The sequence below is a fragment of the Cherax quadricarinatus genome, chromosome 18, assembly GCF_038502225.1.
Source record: "Cherax quadricarinatus isolate ZL_2023a chromosome 18, ASM3850222v1, whole genome shotgun sequence".
Lineage (NCBI taxonomy): Eukaryota > Metazoa > Arthropoda > Malacostraca > Decapoda > Parastacidae > Cherax > Cherax quadricarinatus.
The window spans coordinates 4,922,922-4,944,832 of record NC_091309.1 but is presented as its reverse complement, the minus strand read 5'-3'; the positions used below and the strand labels follow the sequence as shown (position 1 = coordinate 4,944,832).

General features: G+C 41.9%; 1 protein-coding gene across 1 annotated transcript; it reads right to left on the bottom strand.

Annotated features, from left to right (window-relative positions):
- Nucleotides 1–5,844: 5,844 nt before the first annotated feature.
- On the bottom strand, nt 5,845–15,176 carry LOC128689531 (angiopoietin-related protein 7). Its single transcript, XM_053777911.2, has 10 exons — nt 15,082–15,176; nt 13,800–13,908; nt 13,362–13,615; nt 12,834–12,881; nt 12,455–12,526; nt 10,619–10,785; nt 10,311–10,437; nt 9,300–9,350; nt 7,560–7,627; nt 5,845–7,076 (listed from the first exon to the last, which is right to left on the bottom strand). Coding segments are annotated over exons 1-10 (1,581 nt in total). The 5' UTR covers nt 15,084–15,176; the 3' UTR covers nt 5,845–6,393.
- Between the last annotated feature and the right edge of the window lie 6,735 nt (nt 15,177–21,911).

Sequence of the window (21,911 nt, the reverse complement as noted above, 5' to 3'; positions counted from 1 at the left end):
TAGATCCATCGACCGACTTTTCCTGTTATTCCTTTAGCGCGCATTTTGTGCGCTATTACGCCATGGTCACACTTGTCGAAGGCTTTTGCAAAGTCTGTATATATTACATCTGCATTCTTTTTGTCTTCTAGTGCATTTAGGACCTTGTCGTAGTGATCCAGTAGTTGAGACAGACAGGAGCGACCTGTTCTAAACCCATGTTGCCCTGGGTTGTGTAACTGATGGGTTTCTAGATGGGTGGTGATCTTGCTTCTTAGGACCCTTTCAAAGATTTTTATGATATGGGATGTTAGTGCTATTGGTCTGTAGTATGCAATAATTTCGCCAAAATCATTCTGAACCTAACGAAAAAAATATATTTCACTGTGTTTGTTTAGTATTAAATTATTGTAAACAAATCTAAAATATATTTAGTTGGGTTAGGCTAAAATAAATTTTTCTTGTTATAATAAGGTTAGGTAAGTTTTCTAAGATTATTTTAGAGCAAAATAAATAAATAAATATATATATATATATATATATATATATATATATATATATATATATATATATATATATATATCAATAACACTGCGACTGGCCAAGGATTCGAACCCATGTCGTTTTGGACCTGCCTTGTGGTGAGCGAAAATCACATGACGCCTTAGCCCACAGGACTACACAATCCTACAAGAGCCAAGCGCCCAGCCAAGCTTGGTGTGTTGCTCTTAGTCCGAGGACTTACGGCGGTGTAGGTGATTCTAAGCCAATTTCCTTCTTATCCCCGTTTGGTGTTTCTTCTTGGAGACCATGGGGGGTTGCCTGCATCACACCAGTCGTGTTTCTTCTTCTTGGAGTCCGTGGGTGGTTGTTGCATGCATCAAACCGGTGGTGTTTCTTCTTGGAGACCATGGGGGGGGGGGGGTTGTTGCCTGCATCACACCAGTCGTGTTTCTTCTTGGAGTCCGTGGGTGGTTGTTGCATACATCAAACCGGTGGTGTTCCTTCTTGGAGACCATGGGGGGGTTGTTGCCTGCATCACACCAGTCGTGTTTCTTCTTGGAGTCCGTGGGTGGTTGTTGCATGCATCACACCAATCGTGTTTCTTCTTGGAGACCATGGGGGGTTGTTGCCTGCATCACACCAGTCGTGTTTCTACTTGGAGTCCGTGGGGGGTTGTTGCATGCATCACACCAGTCATGTTTCTTCTTGGAGGGAGACCGTGGGGGGTTGTTGCCTGCATCACACCAGTCATGTTTCTTCTTGGAGACCGTGGGGGGTTGTTGCATGCATCACACCAGTCATGTTTCTTCTTGGAGGGAGTCCGTGGGGGGTTGTTGCATGCATCACACCAGTCGTGTTTCTTCTTGGAGACCGTGGGGGGTTGTTGCATGCATCACACCAGTCATGTTTCTTCTTAAAAAACATACCACGGGCGGGATTTGAACCCGCGGTCAGAGAGTCTCAAAACTCCAGACCGTCGCGTTAGCCATTGGACCAGCTAGCCACAATAAGATTCGTCCAACTAGGTATATTTCTACACCATAGGAACCCCTCAAGGAAGGTTCCTTGATGTTGGTGATGGGCTCTTGATTTAGGGAATTGGATCTGTGCTCCAGTTCTCCGAATTAAGCCTGAATGCCTTCCACATCCCCCCCCCCAGGCGCTGTATAATCCTCCGGGTTTAGCGCTTCCCCCTTGATTATAATAATAATAATACACTATAGGAAGGTTAGCATAGGCACCACTGTGACCACAAATGCAAGTTTTTACAGACGAATCTCCAGCTAGCGTGGCCGTGACGAACTCTAGCTCAGGTCCCCTCAATGCCGTCAACATGACCGCGGGTTCAAATCCCGCCCGTGGTATGGTTTGTTTGCAATCGTGCCATTACGATTTCGTGAGTCATGTTTCTTCTTGGAGGGAGACCGTGGGGGGTTGTTGCCTGCATCACACCAGTCGTGTTTCTTCGTGGAGTCCGTGGGGGGTTGTTGCCTGCATCACACCAGTCGTGTTTCTTCGTGGAGTCCGTGGGGGGTTGTTGCCTGCATCACACCAGTCGTGTTTCTTCGTGGAGTCCGTGGGAGGTTGTTGCCTGCATCACACCAGTCGTGTTTCTTCTTGGAGACCGTGGGGGTTGTTGCCTGCATCACACCAGTCGTGTTTCTTGGAGCCCGTGGGGAGTTGTTGCCTGCACCACACCAGTCGTGTTTCTTCTTGGAGCCCGTGGGGAGTTGTTGCCTGCACCACACCAGTCGTGTTTCTTCTTGGAGACCGTGGGGGTTGTTGCCTGCATCACACCAGTCGTGTTTCTTGGAGCCCGTGGGGAGTTGTTGCCTGCACCACACCAGTCGTGTTTCTTCTTGGAGCCCGTGGGGAGTTGTTGCCTGCACCACACCAGTCGTGTTTCTTCTTGGAGCCCGTGGGGAGTTGTTGCCTGCACCACACCAGTCGTGTTTCTTGGAGACCGTGGGGGGTTGTTGCCTGCACCACACCAGTCGTGTTTCTTCTTGGAGACCGTGGGGGGTTGTTGCCTGCACCACACCAGTCGTGTTTCTTCTTGGAAACCGTGGGAGGTTGTTGCCTGCATCACACCAGTCGAGTATTGTTTGAGAAGCATTGTACACAAGGTTAAACTCGATACTCTCAACACGGGAGAGTGGACAAAGTAAACATTTGTATTTCCTTTGTGCATACACAGGCGCGCACGCGCACGAACACAGCACGGAGTGACTCAGTAACGACCAGTGAAGAGGCGGGGCCAGGAGCTATGAATCGACCCCTGTAATCACAATTAGGTGAGTACACGTATATTACTGCCACCAAGTCTGTGTAAAATAAATAAACATGCCTTGAGTTTTGTGTGCATTTAAACAAAAAAATCAAATTATGTCTGGAGTAACAGGAGGTAGTGTTTCTAGCTACAGCACTGAATCATTTTTATTTCTTTTCGGCTAGTTCCTAGGCCTTGTTTGTGTCCATTTGTCTTGCGTTACCGTCCACAGGATGGATATAAGGTGCCATATAAAGTAGCCGCTTCGGCAGCAAAATCTACAACTGAAATTTAAAATTGTTACTAATTCAGTAAGCTTGTCTGTTCTGTTGATGATTCTGGTACATCTAAGACACCAAAAATTAGCCTCACGGCAAATTTTCATATAACCTCCAGTTTGTGCGGTACTGAGCCTGGAGAGTTCCTCTCGTGCTAGGCTTGATAGTCAGGCAGGAATTTAAAGTATCTTACGTAAATTCGACTCACACTGCCACTCTGTGTTCTTCTACCTAGAGCTTTTAGAGGTGTGATGATACAGAGCACACGAAGACCATCTCATTGAACAAAGGGAATTTGTAAAAAGCTAAGCATTAATAATGTCATATGGTCGGTCGTTTAGAGAACACATTAATATAAATGCAACTAAGGTTAGAAAAATGATAAGGTGGCTTATGAGACCCTTCAAAACAAAAGAAACAATGCCGATGATGGTGCTTGTGAAATAAAGTGTTCTCTCATGACTTGATATAGTCTTGTGCTCACAGCAGCTTTCAAGGCAGGATAGATAACAGAGCTGGAAAATGAAGTGATCCTTGCTACTTGGATAGAATCGGTTACATCTAGATTGCTGGGATATACTTTCTGGAACAGAAGAGATACCTGATAATATATAAATGGAAGATACATGATGTTTAGTTTCTAGTCTGCACAGTGCCATAATTTACTGGAGTGAGAGATATGAGAGGGAGTATAGAATGAACTCCGTGAAAGGTAGAGGCTCAATAGGCACCATTAGAGAACAGTGGTAGCAAACTACTGAACCTGTTATTAGCAGATATAAAAAATATTACCTCTGAACAGTTTCAGAAGTATTTTTTTTATATACTCACAATTCGGCCTAGGGCCAGGCTTTTCTGTTGTTTGCCTGTTCAACCAGGCTGTTATTGTTTGCTGCCCGTGAAGAACCATCAAAAATAGTCACAGGTATGTTAATATTAGCTCCCCTCCAGGGAGGTTCCTTGATGCTTGTGAGAAGCTGTTGATCTAAGGAATTGGACCCGTGCTCCAATCCCTTAAATCGGGTCTAAATGCCTTAAATTCCCCAAGGCGCTGTATGGCCCCGACGGGTTTAGCTCTCCATAGGTGTTTATATAGTCTCCATACTTCAGTACCTTGGTTGTTTGGAAAGGTGGCAGATTACTGTATAACCCACAGGGAATAACCCCATTGTCTATTCGCTGTTCAACCCATAGGCAATAGGAGTCAATCAGGTTCGATCCAATGAAGGAAAGGGTACACCTGTTTCATTAGATCAAGAGCATCCTCACAGGTATCAAGATACCTCTGTCAAGGAGAAAATTATTATAGGATTCCAGGCTTGTGTGGACTTTGTCCTGACTCCTGTCCTAGGACATGCTTGATTGATTTGTAACGTTAAACCCAGTAAAGTGACTTTACTGGGTTTAACGTGTTTTCATCATAAAATAAAAATAGAGATGACAAAAGCAGAGCTGTTTCTTAGATCCTTCGATCCCTTACAAAAGTGTACTTTAAACCCCATAGTTGTCCAGCGGTTCAAGGATCGGCTTTCCCACCATAGTTGTCCAGTGATTCAAGGATCGGCTTTCCCACCATAGTTGTCCGGTGGTTCAAGGATCGGCTTTCCCACCATAGTTGTCCGGTGGTTCAAGGATCGGCTTTCCCACCATAGTTGTCCAGTGATTCAAGGATCGGCTTTCCCACCATAGTTGTCCAGTGATTCAAGGATCGGCTTTCCCACTAGTTGTCCGGTGGTTCAAGGATCGGCTTTCCCACCATAGTTGTCCGGTGGTTCAAGGATCGGCTTTCCCACCATAGTTGTCCAGTGATTCAAGGATCGGCTTTCCCACCATAGTTGTCCAGTGATTCAAGGATCGGCTTTCCCACCATAGTTGTCCGGTGGTTCAAGGATCGGCTTTCCATTATACGCAGTTTTAGAACACCCGAAGAGGCTCCTTGATATTGGTGAAAAGCTTTTTGATGCATGAAATTGTACCTGACCTCCCCTTCATTGGATCGAACCCGATTGCCTCCTACCCCCTCCCAAGGGTTTTGTCACCCCTACGGGTTTAGCGCTTTTCTCCTAAATACAATAAATATAAAGCAGTTTTAAGATTACTGAAGATTGCATTGGTGTTTATGGTGAAATATAAAGAAAATATTTGTAGTATTAACTCAAGTCGGGATTTTAAAAATGGCCCAAAATACTAAAGAAAGTCAATTATAAATATTGAAAACCTCGATCACAATGTTTAAGAAAGTTAATGGGTAAGCGTTAAACCTGTAGTGTCATGGAAGCCTATTGGCCATGCTAGGCAGGTCCAGTTCACATTAACCCCCACCAATTCGTATACCTGTCCAGTCTGTTTAAAGCTACTCAAAGTTCTGTTTCAGTGAGTCCCCTCAAGGAAGGTTCCTTGATGTTGGTGAGGGGCTCTTGATTTAGGGAATTGGATCTGTGCTCCAGTTCCCCGAATTAAGCCTGAATGCCTTCCACATCCCCCCCCAGGCGCTGTATAATCCTCCGGGTTTAGCGCTTCCCCCTTGATTATAATAATAATAATAATGTTTCAGTGAGTTTGTTCCACTCATCTGCAAAACTAATAACAAACCAGTACCTCCCTCTTTCCTTTTTAAAACAATATTTGTCCAACCTGACACCATCGCTGAGAGTCCTATTTTGGTCAAATAAACTTTATATCCAGATCAAAGGGATATAAATAATGTATTAATTCGGACAGTCAACCTATCTTCAATAGATGGTAAACTCTTGTAAATAATAATTTGAGATCAGATGGTGCAACAGTTAGAGGATATATTAATTAAAAACTCAAGACGATTTCTGGGTATATTGTCCATGTTAAATAAAACCTTGATTGTGTTTATGCTAGTTTTAGTTTTTACAATGAATACAAAGCATTACACATGATATTAACGGCAGTGTTTTTTTTTTCCTTTTTAAAAGGTTCCTCAGGAAAATCTTTCTATAATAATAATAATAAAGGTACATAGTATACATGACTGATTTTTTTTATAAAAGTGAATATCTGGATGCGAACAATGGGGTTACCTTAATTAAAGTACATTACAATAGCGAGAATTAAACCATACCCCCGGCCGGGATTGAACCCGCGGTCATAGAGTCTCAAAACTCGTATTAGCATAGCACAAGGATCACTCTTGGGACCAGTTATATTCTAACCAATATTTTTTCTCTCAAAAATGAGTTCTGCGGTACTGTATAAAAGTCGACAGCAACACAAAACTGGGGGCGTGTGAAACAAATGTGTATAGCTGTGAGAGAAGGACACACACACGTGAAGGACAGATGAGCAGATGTTGCGAGCTGTGGGGGGAGGGACAGGTGCACATAACTTGAGTCATTAGGCATAGACAGGTGCCGCGGTTACCCCTAACTGTAGGGGAGGGACAGGTGCAGCAGTTGTCCCTACCTGTGGGGGAGGGACAGGTGCAGCAGTTGTCCCTACCTGTGGGGGAGGGACAGGTGCAGCAGTTGTCCCTAACTGTGGGGGAGGGACAGGGGCAGCAGTTGTCCCTAACTGGAAGGAAGGAGCAGGTGCTGCTGTTGGGGCTAACTGTGGAGGAAAGGCAGGTGCAGCAGTTGGGGTTAACTGTGGAGGAAGAGCAGGTTCAGCAGTTGGGGCTAACTGTGGAGGAAAGGCAGGCGCAGCAGTTAGGGCTAACTGTGGGGAAGGGACAGGTGCAGCAGTTAGGGCTAACTGTGGGGGAGGGGCAGTTGTCACTAAATGTGGGAAAGGAGTAGGTGCAGTAGCTGTCACTAGCTGAAGTTGGGGAATAGCAGGTGCCATGGATAGATCGCCGCATTTCCAGCGCTGGTAGTGGTTGAGGTAGATGGACTTGATGTTTTCACTGCAGACGGTGGGGCGTATCTTGAGCTGAAGTTTACTAAGGCTAATGAAATCGTGGTTGAAGCACGTTATGTTGAGTCCAGCCTCACTTCCCATTCGACTACCACTGTTGGTGGGGTTGAACTGCAAGCAATTGTAGTACCACCACCCGCCACCTTGGATCAGGGCACAATTATCTGCGATGAAATATAAAGTGGTTCTTAATTTACACGGCTCGAAGTTGAATAGGACATAGGTTTAATACGAACAAATTAATATCTTTGACCAAAGGCCAAACTTCGCAGAAATTATATACTTCCCAAAAATAAAATTATTCCTCGCCTTCAAATCATACCTCCCCTTCAACATCTTAAGGAACATATTCTGTCACCAAACATACCAGATCAAGGATAAGGTAGCAATACAGCTGTAGACAATATAAATATGTTCTCAGTGGACCTACTGCAGTGCTTCCTGCACTTTTCATCGGTCCTGCTGCCCCTAAATATGCTTACCTCCTATATACATTCTGCTAAAGAGGATCGAAGATAGGGACTGAAATATAGCCTCACTTTCAATTAATGTTTGTAAGAACCTTTACAACATTTTAATAATGATAACAGTAATATAATAATGTACAATTATAATTACAAATAATAATGTACAGTAGAAATAGATACCTGAGTAAGAGTCTTCGTCCTGGTCGTAGGTGGAGAACGAGCGTCCGTTGGCGTAGCTCAGGCAGTTGCTGAGGGTGGTCAAAACAAGCGGTTAGGATTTTTTTTTACTGGGAATGTGCACGAGGTATGTAAGTGATATTGATTCATTGCAACATACGGCATAATTATTATTATAATAACCAAAACTAAGCGTTCCCTATGCCACAAACATTGGTAGAAACACGGAGACCTACGGCGCAACCATAGGTGTACTAAACATGGAGATAGTCTCAGCATAGGTAAACATAGTGTGCTGAATGTAGAGACATACGACACAAACATTAGCATACTAAACGTGGAAACCCACGGTAAAAACATAGGTTTACTAAACATGAAGACCTAAAGCACAGGTGATGAAACAGGACTGGTAGTTGCACGGTGAATTTTTCCCAGCCACAACACCACTTGATTTAAAGACTAGGGTTTAGGTAAAGTGTTAGGTTTATTGCCTGTCGACTGCACGTATGTCACTGTGGCCGCTTTTCAACTGTACACCAGTTTCAAAAACAGTTCAATCCCTAAAAGATAAATTAAAATACCGTGTAAAGACCCAAAGGATATAGCTAGTACTATCACAAGAACTAATCTTTCAGTAAATGATCAAAAGCAAAACCGAAAAAGGTAAATAATTTGAATATACTGTGTAACGAGAGCCCCATCTCAACAGTAACTTCAGTGAAATATCCAAGAATATCCTTTGATACATGTCAGGTGAACTGATGGTGAACATAGGTAGATACCAAGTTAAAATTTCTCTGTACAGGTGTGGTGCCTACCTGTTCAGGCACCTGTGACTTTATGTCTAGTTCTTATACAATGTCGTGTTGATTATTATTGTTCTTCATTATACACTACTCCAATAAAAAAATCTGAAAAGCAGGCTACAAATTACTCAAAATAATAAGGTGAGATTCATCCTGGACCTGCATCCGGGAGAACACGGAGGTGAGGATGAATTGAAAATACTGGAAATAATTAAAGCTAGAGATACATAATGAAGCTGAAGGTCAACTATGCATACAAAATTACTAACAACCAGTGTTCAAAATATCTTGCTGCAGATTTTACGAAGTTAGAAACGAAATCCAGTATGGTACTAAGAAACGTGCACACAATGATGTAGTACCCTATTTAGGGCTTAAAGTGTTCTTGACTGGTGATAAACAGGCGACACGTAGCCTTTTAGGTTCAATTAACCAACCAGCGATCCTATATGCAGGTTAGTGTGAAATATCAGGGTGTAGATTTCAGGTGTTTGGGATGTGTATGTCACCCACCTGTCTGGGCCAACCACGAAGATCTATGGCAATACGTTCAGTCTTGAAACTATATTGTAAATCAGTTCATTGAGTTGTTGTCATTAGTCTTATATTCTACTAAATATAATAAGAATTTGGCTGTCATCTATAAAATTATAGTGGTAACAAATATATGCAGATTAAACAATGAATAACGGTTTCCACACAATAAGGATTGTCACACCACAACTACGGTAAAAAACGACCACACAGTTTTCACTATACAACAACTACCATAACCACGAATATACAACAACTACCATAACCACGAATAATACACCAGTAACGACTACTACACATGAATGACTATCACACCAAGATCTACTACCATACTTACGACTCCAACACGACACCTGCGCTAACAATGACTACCACACAACTGCACAAATATCAAGTGCCTCACCTGGTCAGAGAAAAGTCAAGGCTGGTGAAAGTGCTCCACGACAAACGATACCTATAGGGAAAAAGTTCAATGCTCCTGTTAGTAACATCGAAGGTTAAAACAAGTCAGTTAGGTTAGGTTAGGTAAGGTTCGTCAGGAAACAGGACAAATGTTTCCTGACGCGGGTCTTAGTCAGATGATGACCCGCCTTTGGAGCTTTTGGTCATCTGACCGAGGCCTTCCACTGGCTTACCGGTCCACCCCTTTAAAAATTATGGTCAGTGTCTTGCTGTAAGAGCCGGACGATTAAAATACAACAAATCTAAAGTGACTCGACTGATACAGTGACATTCCTAAGCTAACTAGTTTGCCTCAACTTCCAAGGCATGATACTACCTTCTATTGCTAAGATAAATAATTTACCTTGATAACTAGCTAGAATACTTTCATTGCTAACGTCAATATTTCGAGCATGTTTTAGATTTTGTATTTATATACATTTGCACAAACTACACATTTTCAAATTCCCCCGACTGTTTATTGTGAAAGATTTATTTAGTAGTGAGTAATGAATTTTAATTCAACTACCTACCTACTACAGCTCTCTCTCTCTCTCTTCAAAACATTAAGAAAATCTATCCTAGTAGTTTTTTTAGCCTATTGATCAACATGGTCTGTGTGTGGGCATCTAGCAAAATAGCTGAATAAGTGCCTACCCGACCTTAATGTCACTTTTTAAATTCTGGTTATAAATGAGTTATTGCAGTAGCCAAAGAAACTTTAATAACAGATGAGAACAACGAACGAATGTCTGCTTTCAGAAAGCAACAGTATAGGGATATAGTGGAAGGTGGTATAGGGATACAATGGAAATTGTATAGAGATACAGTGAAAGGTGATGTAAATACAAAGACAAATGTGGTATCAGGACAGAAAAAGAAGGTAAAGGGACACATTTTTTAATTAATACAGAATCAATAAAACCTGACAGTTTTGGGTTGCCTAAACCATCTGTAAGCGGTACAGACTTACCTGGACTCCTCTGGGCCAACTTTGAAGTCCTGCCATTCAGTGTACTGGGGGATGCCAGAGGGAAGAATAAGGTCGAGCCTCAAGTTGTAGTTGCGGCTGGTGGTCATAGTGTAGAGGTTTTCTGTACCTGTGAAAGTATAATTTTATTATGCTTTTTCACGTTTACTAAAAAAAAACAGTATTTTTATGGATGTTTATTTTGAATCTTGAAGTAACTTGTGCATCATAATGGGGGATTTGAAACAAGGAAATAGACCGGGGAGACTGAGACCCACGCAAGTGCCCCTCTTCCGCAGCCTGCGGCCTACCTAGCCAGTACTCGCCGTCACGGTTGCCAAAACCATGCTTGTACTCAGTCCAGGAACGGTTGAAGTCTTCCCGCGGGATCTGGGTTTGTCGACTCAGGAAGACTGTCCAACCTCCGCCGTCCGTCTCCATGTCGCACCACACCTGCACCTTGTTGCTACACCTGCACCTGTTGGAGTATGAACACAGGTATCGCCAAACTTTCCCCCAATAACACTGAATAAGAAATGACTTTATAAGGGCGGAGGGGACAGCGGAGGATAGATAAAAAATAATGATTTATGAAAAATGAAGAGAGACTACGTCAGGATTTAAGCCAGCTTCGGGGCAGATATGACTGTAATCTTGGTTGTGGTTGTCCCAGCTGCAGGGTAGTTCGGTTGAAGTGCAAGGTATCCACTAACAATATTTTGTGTTAAACTATATCCAGGGTAACTTATAAAAGCGATTTTTGTAAGGTCTACGGTCCATGACATGGATCTAGACCAGTGACTTGACTATGGAATATTTGTAGCATTTTGTGCTAAAATCAACTTGTTCTATCTAGGCTGGAATATTGCTGCACACTAACAGCACCTTTCAAGGCAGGTGAAATTGCCGACCTAGAAAATGTACAGAGAACTTTCACGGCGCGCATAACGGAGATAAAACACCTCAATTATTGGGAGCGCTTGAGGTTCCTAAACCTGTATTCCCTGGAACGCAGGAGGGAGAGATACATGATTATATACACCTGGAAAATCCTAGAGGGACTAGTACCGAACTTGCACACGAAAATCACTCACTACGAAAGCAAACGACTTGGCAGACGATGCACCATCCCCCCAATGAAAAGCAGGGGTGTCACTAGCACGTTAAGAGACCATACAATAAGTGTCAGGGGCCCGAGACTGTTCAACTGCCTCCCAGCACACATAAGGGGGATTACCAACAGACCCCTGGCAGTCTTCAAGCTGGCACTGGACAAGCACCTAAAGTCAGTTCCGGATCAGCCGGGCTGTGGCTCGTACGTTGGTTTGCGTGCAGCCAGCAGCAACAGCCTGGTTGATCAGGCTCTGATCCACCAGGAGGCCTGGTCACAGACCGGGCCGCGGGGGCGTTGACCCCCGGAACTCTCTCCAGGTAAACTCCAGGTATGCGTGTAGTCAGTGTGGAACTTCAAAGGCTGTGTATAGCTTATATGTCTGTGCTGAAACCATACTGCTTTTGCGGCTGTTGCGCAGTGGATGTTAAGTATGTAAAGGCATACTTGTTATTTATTTGTTATATGGGAGAATTTGAGCGACTTGATAGTCATTTGTTGTAGCCAAACTACGTTTTTTTTTTTTTTTTTTTTTTTTTTTTTTTGGTGGTAATATTTTGACATTTGTTTTGCCAGTGTGAGATCTTGCTTTTGGATTTTATATAGTGCTTAGAGATTGAGTCCCAACATTTCATTATAAGTTGTTCTGAGTGTTTGCGCTGCAAATTAATTCTCATTTTCCTGTGGTTGCCTAAGGAATTACCCAGACTTTTGTGATGCGGCTGATAGGCTGAATTAGGCCCACGTGCCCAATTCCTCTTCGACGAGTACATACTTAGCATTCATTGATGTGTATGTAGTTTGATATGATAATGAGAATATCTGTGTTGATCTGTGTGAGGAAGCTAGTCACCTAAGACAAAGGATTTAAAACAGTATATATAGGTTACAGAGGATTCGAGGAAGGAAGCAACACTTACGTGGAGATCAGGGGAAAGGGAATAGAGGATGCTGGAAATATAAGACAAGGAAATAGGAAGGAGGATTCAATTTAGTATAGTTACGGCAGAGTTGAAGGCAAGGAAGCAATACTTACGTAAAAGGGTAGATATCGTAGACTCCGCTGCGGGTAGCTCCCATCACCAGCAGGTCTGCACAGTCCACTGGCCTGCAAAGACGAGGTTGGTTTACCTTCCGTTTGTTTGCTTTATCGTAAACTAAGATATGTAAACAAAAAAATTTGCGTGCATATTTACATTTACTCAAATATTTAACATTATTATCATATAAATTTTACTACACTGAGAGACAGACTTTCGGAAATAGTCTATGGCAGTGTTTGTAAATGACGCAAAACTGACTAGGGTCCATAAATATGATACAGACATAATCCAACAAATGGTTTCTGAAGTTCATTATGTACCATGAAAGGTGATAATAAAGGGGACAAGAAATATTAGTGTAAAACCACTAACCTGGCCGAGGAGGGGATCTGAAACACAGGCTGTAACACAGCTGCTGTTCTGTAAAGGAAAAAGTTACAAATATGATATCCTTTACTTCTGGTGTTCATCTCTGATAGGTACCTGTGTTCTCGGCCCCTCAAGGGGATGGGGCGCTTTGAGGCTGGTGAAAGGTTCTTAATCCGAGGAAATGGATCAACTATCCTATTATTTAAACCAGATTACCTCACGTTCCCGAAACACTGAATTACCCCCACTCATACAGTGCTTCCCATAGTAATAATATAATAAATAATGTTCTGTAGTAAGAGAATTTTATACACGTCTTTATTTGTACAAGAATAGCGTTACAATACCATGCGGTAAGTTACTTTATTTGTATGCATTTGTTACCGAAGATTCAAAACACAAGACTGAGCGACTGTACTTGCTGTATGAGCCACTAGAAAAACTTACTTTAGTGATTAAACTACTGTAGTTGACGCTACAGGACAACTAGCTACTGCAGTAAGTATAGTCTACATAAATGATTTACAGTACCCTGTTCCGAGGCCCACGGTGGCTCGCGCACGCCTCACTCGACTCGCCATATTACTCTTCTTGAACTCCAGCTGCCTCAGCTTTCCCTCCAGCTGCGCCTTCTGCCGCTGCTGTAGGGCGATCTGTGCTTCATTGCTATGCTGCATCCCAAGGATGTTCCGTTCTTCTCTTTTACCATTCTGAAGTTCGTGGACTTCCATGCTGTCCTCGGCTGAGTCGGCTTCACTTACCGAGTCATCTTCACTGCTACCGTCCTGACAAAGACGATTTTTTATTGGGCTATAAAAAGCATTGCAAGAGTGGAGAGGGGAAGGATTGGGATAGGAGAGAATAATAATAATGATAATAATAATAATAATAATAATAATAATAATAATAATAATAATAATAATAATAATAATAATAATAAAATTTCGTCAATCTGCCACTGTATTTTACCTGTGATTGCGGAATTTCCGGAAGGGCATCAGAACCACAGGCGATCCAGGTGACCAAGCCCACCGCTAATACACAAGGCCACACAGCTTTCATCACTCCCGTGCAGAGCCTTAGAGGTGCACAAAGAAGTCTTTAATGTGTATGTGTGTTGCCAAGACAAACACCTAAGAATATAATCCGGAAAAAGTTCCGTTAAATTAGAAACGATTACTATACAGCAGGGGTCGGCAACCTTCAGGAGAGAGAGAGAGGGCCAGGCAGCTATGCAATCTCTCACAGGACGGCCGTGTTATTAAATGTAACAAAAATTTCTCGAACTCAGGGTTGCCATTAGTTTTTTAAACCAATTTTGGCCTAATTCTAGTAATATACTTAATAACACAATTTATCACAAATAATTAAATAAACATTATTATAGAATGCAGATACCTAATGTACAGTTGTTTTACTACCAGACAACAAACTCAAATGAAAAACTCTGAGGAGGGAGGATACGAAGTAACTTTTCCAGGGACTGCTTAATCTTGAAGTGAACTACTGCATCTGTATTCTATACTAATTACAAAATTAGTGTCCAGGTGTTAAGTTGGCAGGCCAGACGAAAACCTCACGCGGGCCGGGGGTTGCCGACCCCTGCTATGTAGTCTTGTTGGTAAAAAATCATCTTAATCAAAATATTATCAATTTTACCATGAGGCTGAAAATTAAACATGGGCATTCTGAGTTCCTGTATGATCTTATCTATATCTACCTTAATATACACCATAAATTAAAACCATTTTCGTTAATTCGTACAACAATGTTACGTTAATGCAACTCCCTCTTATTCCTAAGTATTTGTGTCTCATGTTGTCTTTCCTTTGTTAATTTAGGTTCTAGTAATCTCTCGTCTAAATGTATGTATATATATATATATATATATATATATATATATATATATATATATATATATATATATATATTTAAATAGTTTGTGCCTCAATGAGTAACTTGCGATATTATTGCATCATACTCACAGGCTCGAGTAATTTATCTATGCTTTATTTCTGAGTGAAGCTTGTTCTTGCGAGTTATTTTCGTAATGCATATATGTGTGTACATTTATGCTTAAATATATAAATACAAAGATATTGAAATTTGCCAACAAGTAAAGTTAATTAAGCAAACTTGAACTCTTCTGAGACGGGAACAACCCACAACCAACACAAATTGTTACTTTACACAAATTGCCAAGATGACAAAAACATGAATTTTCAATTAGGCAAAACGAATATAAACTAACATCAGGCAAGATGAACACAGATTGTCAATATGATGAAACGTACACGACTTATGAAGCGACTTATGAAGGTAGCAAGAGTGTGACCAACCTGCAGGAACTACGATCACATCAGTAAAGAGGCGAGTTTTTATGCATGCAGTGTTGTAAGTGCTTGTCATACGTCATCGTGTATTTTCAAAACGCGAGTGTCTAGGCTCTCTACTGTTGATAAACCTGTGAGGTGTGCCTGGTACTGATGAATTTCGCAACTTGTAAATTTGATCACTAAATCCTTTTTCAAATGGTTGTGGGTAGTGACACGATAATTCTGATTGGTTGCATGTGATATAGCCGTCTCTTACTGCCCTGGAGGTGTGGGCAATAGGGCGCCCTTCAAGATGAAGGGTTTCTGATCCATGTGATTGGAGCTATTTTCCTATTCCTTGAACCAAACCTGATTACTCTTCATTTCTTAAGTCTCTGGATAACCCCTACGGTTTCAGTACTTTGCATTAATAAAATCTTGTAAGAACATGACATTAACATGACATCGTGATAGTTAACTGTACGGAAATATATGTTAATTTAGGGTAATCTACCTTAGAACAGTTAATATTGAAATTTTATTTCAATTCGAACTAAAATCAGTGAACGGTAGTGTGTGAAAAGTCTCGTATTTGCAGGATATGTTGGTTTTCTGAGCAGGGAGTTTTAGTTGGGTTGCTCCAAGGACAAAAATAGTAATGAAAAAAAATCTTAGCTCTACAAACCCTACTTTCACACCACTACCACAGTTTCTTCCGCACTACTAACACATCTATCACACCAGAAACTTTAATGGGTAATCTGTCAAGAAACTGGTTCACCATTTGTTAGACCAGTCTTTGCGTAGATTCTGTATGAAGTACATAGATCAGCTCGAGAAAGCCGGAGGATTTGCCACCAGACTGGTCCCTAAGGTAAGGGACAGGCTACGAAGACGGAAGAGCGAAGAGCTAGGGAAGACGTAATCGCCTGAGAGACGCTGACAGGAAGGAAAAGGGCAGACTGTGTGGCATGGAACGGACCAGAAGATTGGATAGATGTAAGCTGTACACTTGAATAGGCTTCTTGAAATTGGGGAAGGACTTTTACGAAGATATGTGAATAAGTGGTAAAGCAAACTAATACATGGATTCGAAAGCAGAAATGACAGAGTTCAAGAGAAAAGAGACGAGTGGGTCGACCTACCCCTCCTCTCCCTCACCTCTTTTTTTCTTATCCCCGCCTCTCTTACCTCCACTATTCTCCCTATTCCTTCTTTCCAGGGAGTGCCTTGGTGCTTGTGAAGGGCTCTCGATCCAAACAATTGGAGCTACCTTCCTATTCCTTGGAAAAAAAAAACCTGATTACCTCACATTCCCACGGTCCTAAGCGCTGTATGACCCCTGCGGATTTAACGCTTCCCCAATGTAGAGAGGTGCACACTGCAGTTGCATCTAAGCTTATTAAAAAGAAAGTGCTCAGGTATATTATTTTGCTTTTGCTTTATTCAATGGTACAATTCATTTGATACTTTTAAGTCTGTACAAGAAATACATAAAAACACTGCAAGTGCCAGGAAGGAGACAGAAAAACATGATCCTGTCTGTGGTGCTATTATCGCATACATTAAATTTTTCACGAAGCTTATACCCGGAGGTTATAAACATGGTTTATATATGTCTACTTTTAGAATCGTGATTTTTGCAGTTTATGAAGTCAAGATTGACTATTGTAAAGAAAATTTATGACCAGTAGAATCATATCACATGATGGGGCCTTTAATTTCTTACGGTGGACTGGTAAGCCATCAGAAGGCTTCTAACTTATGATTATATGCTCTAGTTGGCAGATGATCATATGACCCATGTTAGCAGGTGATCACATGACCCATGTTAGCAGGATTTTGAGTGGGATTTTGCAACATAACTTTGCAACCTGGTTCATACCATCCGTGTCAGGAAACGCTTATTCAGTTTCTTTACGGGCAAAATACCGCCACCACTTAACAGAGAAGTGTAAAAACGGTCATTGTTAGTGTATTCCGGGTGATAAGGTCATTTACATAATTTACACAATGTAAAAAACGGTCATAATTACTTATTCTTTTCTTGTTAAATCAAAGGTTTCTTCTGTAGACTTGATAGAGTTGTGGTAATAGTTAAAGAGACAGGGACCAGGAGCTGGAACTCGACTCCATAAACACAGGCGATTGCACACATGCACCACCACAGTAAACATTTACATTTCCTCGGTACACACCTCAGTACACATCACTGTCACCAAGTTTATTTTCAAAATAATGTCGGTTCAATTGTGTGTATGTAAATTTACAGAACAAATTGACAAATTCTGCCCTGCATAAGAGAGGGCAATGTTTGTACATTAGGTCTATTTCCATTAAAGGTCTTTCAGTCTTGCTGGTATATTTTGTAATTATATACTCATTTTTCCTCATCTTTTTTTTATTGGTTTATATTTTTTGAGTAGCTAATACAAGCTAATTTATTGTAATTTAGTGTGATTAACATATCTCTGCATTTGGGTAATATTTACGGTCCTATAGTACTATAATTTTCACGATGCGTTATAAGGGGATATTTCATGGTACGTAATGTAAGGTGAGGTGTTGTGGTACGTAATGTAAGGTGAGGTGTTGTGGTACGTAATGTAAGGTGAGGTGTTGTGGTACGTAATGTAAGGTGAGGTGTTGTGGTACGTAATGTAAGGTGAGGTGTTGTGGTACGTAATGTAAGGTGAGGTGTTGTGGTACGTAATGTAAGGTGAGGTGTTGTGGTACGTAATGTAAGGTGAGGTGTTGTGGTACGTAATGTAAGGTGAGGTGTTGTGGTACGTAATGTAAGGTGAGGTGTTGTGGTACGTAATGTAAGGTGAGGTGTTGTGGTACGTAATGTAAGGTGAGGTGTTGTGGTACGTAATGTAAGGTGAGGTGTTGTGGTACGTAATGTAAAGTGAGGTGTTGTGGTACGTAATGTAAAGTGAGGTGTTGTGGTACGTAATGTAAGGTGAGGTGTTGTGGTACGTAATGTAAGGTGAGGTGCTGTGGTACGTAATGTAAGGGAGGAAACATGGTACGCAGTATAAGGGGAGGGTTCATGGTACGCAGTGTAAGGGGAGGGTTCATGGTACGCAGTATAAGGGGAGGGTTCATGGTACGCAGTGTAAGGGGAGGGTTCATGGTACGCATTGTAAGGGGAGGGTTCATGGTACGCAGTGTAAGGGGAGGGTTCATGGTACGCAGTGTAAGGGGAGGGTTCATGGTACGCAGTATAAGGGGAGGGTTCATGGTACGCAGTGTAAGGGGAGGGTTCATGGTACGCAGTATAAGGGGAGGGTTCATGGTACGCAGTGTAAGGGGAGGGTTCATGGTACGCAGTGTAAGGGGAGGGTTCATGGTACGCAGTATAAGGGGAGGGTTCATGGTACGCAGTGTAAGGGGAGGGTTCATGGTACGCAGTATAAGGGGAGGGTTCATGGTACGCAGTGTAAGGGGAGGGTTCATGGTACGCAGTATAAGGGAGGGTTCATGGTACGCAGTATAAGGGGAGGGTTCATGGTGCGCAGTATAAGGGGAGGGTTCATGGTACGCAGTATAAGGGGAGGGTTCATGGTACGCAGTGTAAGGGGAGGGTTCATGGTACGCAGTATAAGGGGAGGGTTCATGGTACGCAGTATAAGGGGAGGGTTCATGGTACGCAGTATAAGGGGAGGGTTCATGGTACGCAGTATAAGGGGAGGGTTCATGGTACGCAGTGTAAGGGGAGGGTTCATGGTACGCAGTATAAGGGAGGGTTCATGGTACGCAGTATAAGGGAGGGTTCATGGTACGCAGTATAAGGGGAGGGTCCATGGTGCGCAGTATAAGGGGAGGGTTCATGAGAAGGAAATAAATAGTATGGTGATACCAACAAGATGTGGATAACATTTATTAAAGGAAACGTTTCACTACTTGTGGCTTCGGTATAGTGATACCAACAAGATGCGGATAACATTTATTAAAGGAAACGTTTCCCTACTTGTGGCTTCTCCAGTCCTAATGACTGAAGAACTGAAGGAACCACTCGTGGTCTCCATTACAAAGGTAAACGAAAAGCCGATCACTAATTAAAATGGACAAAAGTCACTTGTAGTCTGCAAGTTTACTGGCTTTTTTTTATACACAAGGACAGATACTTCAGCAGAAATACGTGCAGATTATATTCTTGGTCACGCAATAAGTTCACATAAACAGGTGATATCAGAATATGCAAAAACCCATTATAGTTCCTTGATAATGTGAGAAGTCACGAAAGCGCTTGGAATTTCACTATTCTTTCACAGTGGTTGTTTTGCATATTCGTGGTTATAAGATTGGTATTAAGATTAAAAAGGCAGCGTATTTGTAAGTCAGGTAATTTATTAGTTTTGGGGGGAGGGAAGGGTTTTCGGGATATTGCTTGCAATATTAGTACCAATTGATGATTAGAAGCCATTAAATTTCATTACTGTATCAATGGCTGAGAGTGGATGTGTGTTATAAATGGAGAATGTTATTTATTTATTTAAGCGTTTTTAGATTTTTATGTTGAAGAGAACTGTCAAAGTGTCTTTTATGTTTTTGTTATATTAAGCCTGAGTAACAAGTTAAAGTATGTTTGGATCTGATTCAACTGATAATGTTGCAGAATCTTTTTTGTAGTTTCCTCAGATACTAGGTTAAGCCTCTTCAGTCATGTTTAACAGTGGAATTAGGTGTGCTATGATTAGTTTTGTCGTGTTTTGCTGTTTTTATGGATCATTGTATATATTGTGAAGGTACTGTGCTGCATTTATGTTCACTTATCGAGTTTGTTTTATGGTATTGGTAGTTTTTTGATGCCTCATTATGTACTCTGAAGTTTTTGATGGAGGGAGGGGTCGTTATAATGGTGTTATGGAAATGTTATGGGCAAATTTTGTTACATCCCCTTCTACTCTTCCCATCTAACAGTAAAACTGGATATGTATGTGTTAAGACACTGTTGTGGGTCGCATCCAGGGATGAGGGAAATAAATGTGTTAGAAAAGTCCCAGGACCCATTATGTACCTCTATAATCTTTTTTAACTACCGCCCACAGGATGGGTATGGGGTACATAATTAAGATGTTAAACTAATGTCTGCTGGAAGTTATATCCTGCTCAAATTGGCAAAGCCTAAACAAAAAATCAGTTCTGTAGGGCGTATTCAGGTGTTGGGTAAATACTTTTACATAATGCGATATATTAAATGATGTTACTAAGAGGCCAGATTTGCATCCAGGAAAAATTGTTGTGCAAATGCCTTACAAAACGCCATTTATTTTATTAATGCAGACCGGGCCGAGGGGGCGTTGATCCCCGAAACCCTCTCCAGGTATACTCATGGGGGAAATACTAACCCTTAGGGTACATATAGCGCCTGGGCATTTTGAGGCAATCAGGTTCAATCCAAGGGAGGCGTTGGTCAGGTCTAATTCCTTGAATCAAGAAGAGTCCCTCATATGCAGCGAGGGACCTCCCTTGTGTTGGAAAACTCCAGTCCTGTTGAAAGTCGCATCCTGTGTAAGAAAACTAGTTCTGGAGGCTATATCTTGTACAGTATTAGAAACTCCACTTGAACTAGACTTGTAAATACCTTTGTAACTTGTCATGATGGTGACCAGATCTACCTGGAGTTTATTACCTTTGTAACTTGCTCTGCTATCAAAACTTTGGGACCCAGTCCCTGGACCCATTATGTACCTCTGTAATGTTGAGGTACAGTCCCTGGACCCATTATGTACCTCTGTAATGTTGAGGTACAGTCCCTGGACCCATTATGTATCTCTGTAATGTTGAGGTACAGTCCCTGGACCCATTATGTACCTCTGTAATGTTGAGGTACAGTCCCTGGACCCATTATGTACCTCTGTAATATTGAGGTACAGTCCCTGGACCCATTATGTACCTCTGTAATGTTGAGGTACAGTCCCTGGACCCATTATGTACCTCTGTAATGTTGAGGTACAGTCCCTGGACCCATTATGTACCTCTGTAATGTTGAGGTACAGTCCCTGGACCCATTATGTACCTCTGTAATGTTGAGGTACAGTCCCTGAACCCATTGTTTACTCTAATCTTTTGACTTCCGCCCACAGGATGGGCATGGGGTGCATAATAAACATATTAAACTAAACTAGTAATTATATATTCTACTAGTAGTTATATATCCTACAGGATATTGCCTCTGGCTATGTAAAATAAAAAGCTGGACTTAATATCCTGTGTTAGAAAACTCCGGTTCAGCTGGAAATTACATCCCGTTTATGGAAACCCAATCCTGCTGGAAACCATATTTTGAAAAAAAAATAATATCCACTTCTTCTGGAAGTTATATCTTGTGTAAGGAAATTTAGTTAGTTAGTTAAAGATTAGCCGGTATTCTCCCGGCCCGGGCCTTGTCCAAGTGGTGGCCCGGCCTTGGCTCCCTCTTTAGGGAGTGTCTGAGACCTAAGTCTCCCATGGGAGGAGGTACAAGTACCTCCTCATCTTTGGGACCAACTGTCCCCAGGCCTAGCCACAAGCTAAGCCTCTCTGGTCTGTCATCCCCGCCCCAAAGGGGCAAATGGGAATGACAGTCTTATGAGCTAAAGGCTCGGGCTCAGGCACCTACCCTACCCTAGAAGGGTTAGGCATGGTGTCGATGTGTAAGGAAACTCCAGTCCTACTTAAATTACTTATTAATGTGCAAGAAAACTGTAGACCTGCTAGAAGTATATTAATTAAGTTAGCCACATTTAAATTTTTCACGTATGCGTTGATGTCTCTTAAA

Bases quoted from the DNA above. Each gene is read 5' to 3' on its own strand.
- LOC128689531 (XM_053777911.2), bottom strand. The intron at 13,616-13,799 runs GTAAAATACAGT...CGTCTTTGTCAG, and splicing joins CGGAAATTCCGCAATCACAG to GACGGTAGCAGTGAAGATGA. The intron at 10,438-10,618 runs GTAGGCCGCAGG...ATACTTTCACAG, and splicing joins TGACGGCGAGTACTGGCTAG to GTACAGAAAACCTCTACACT.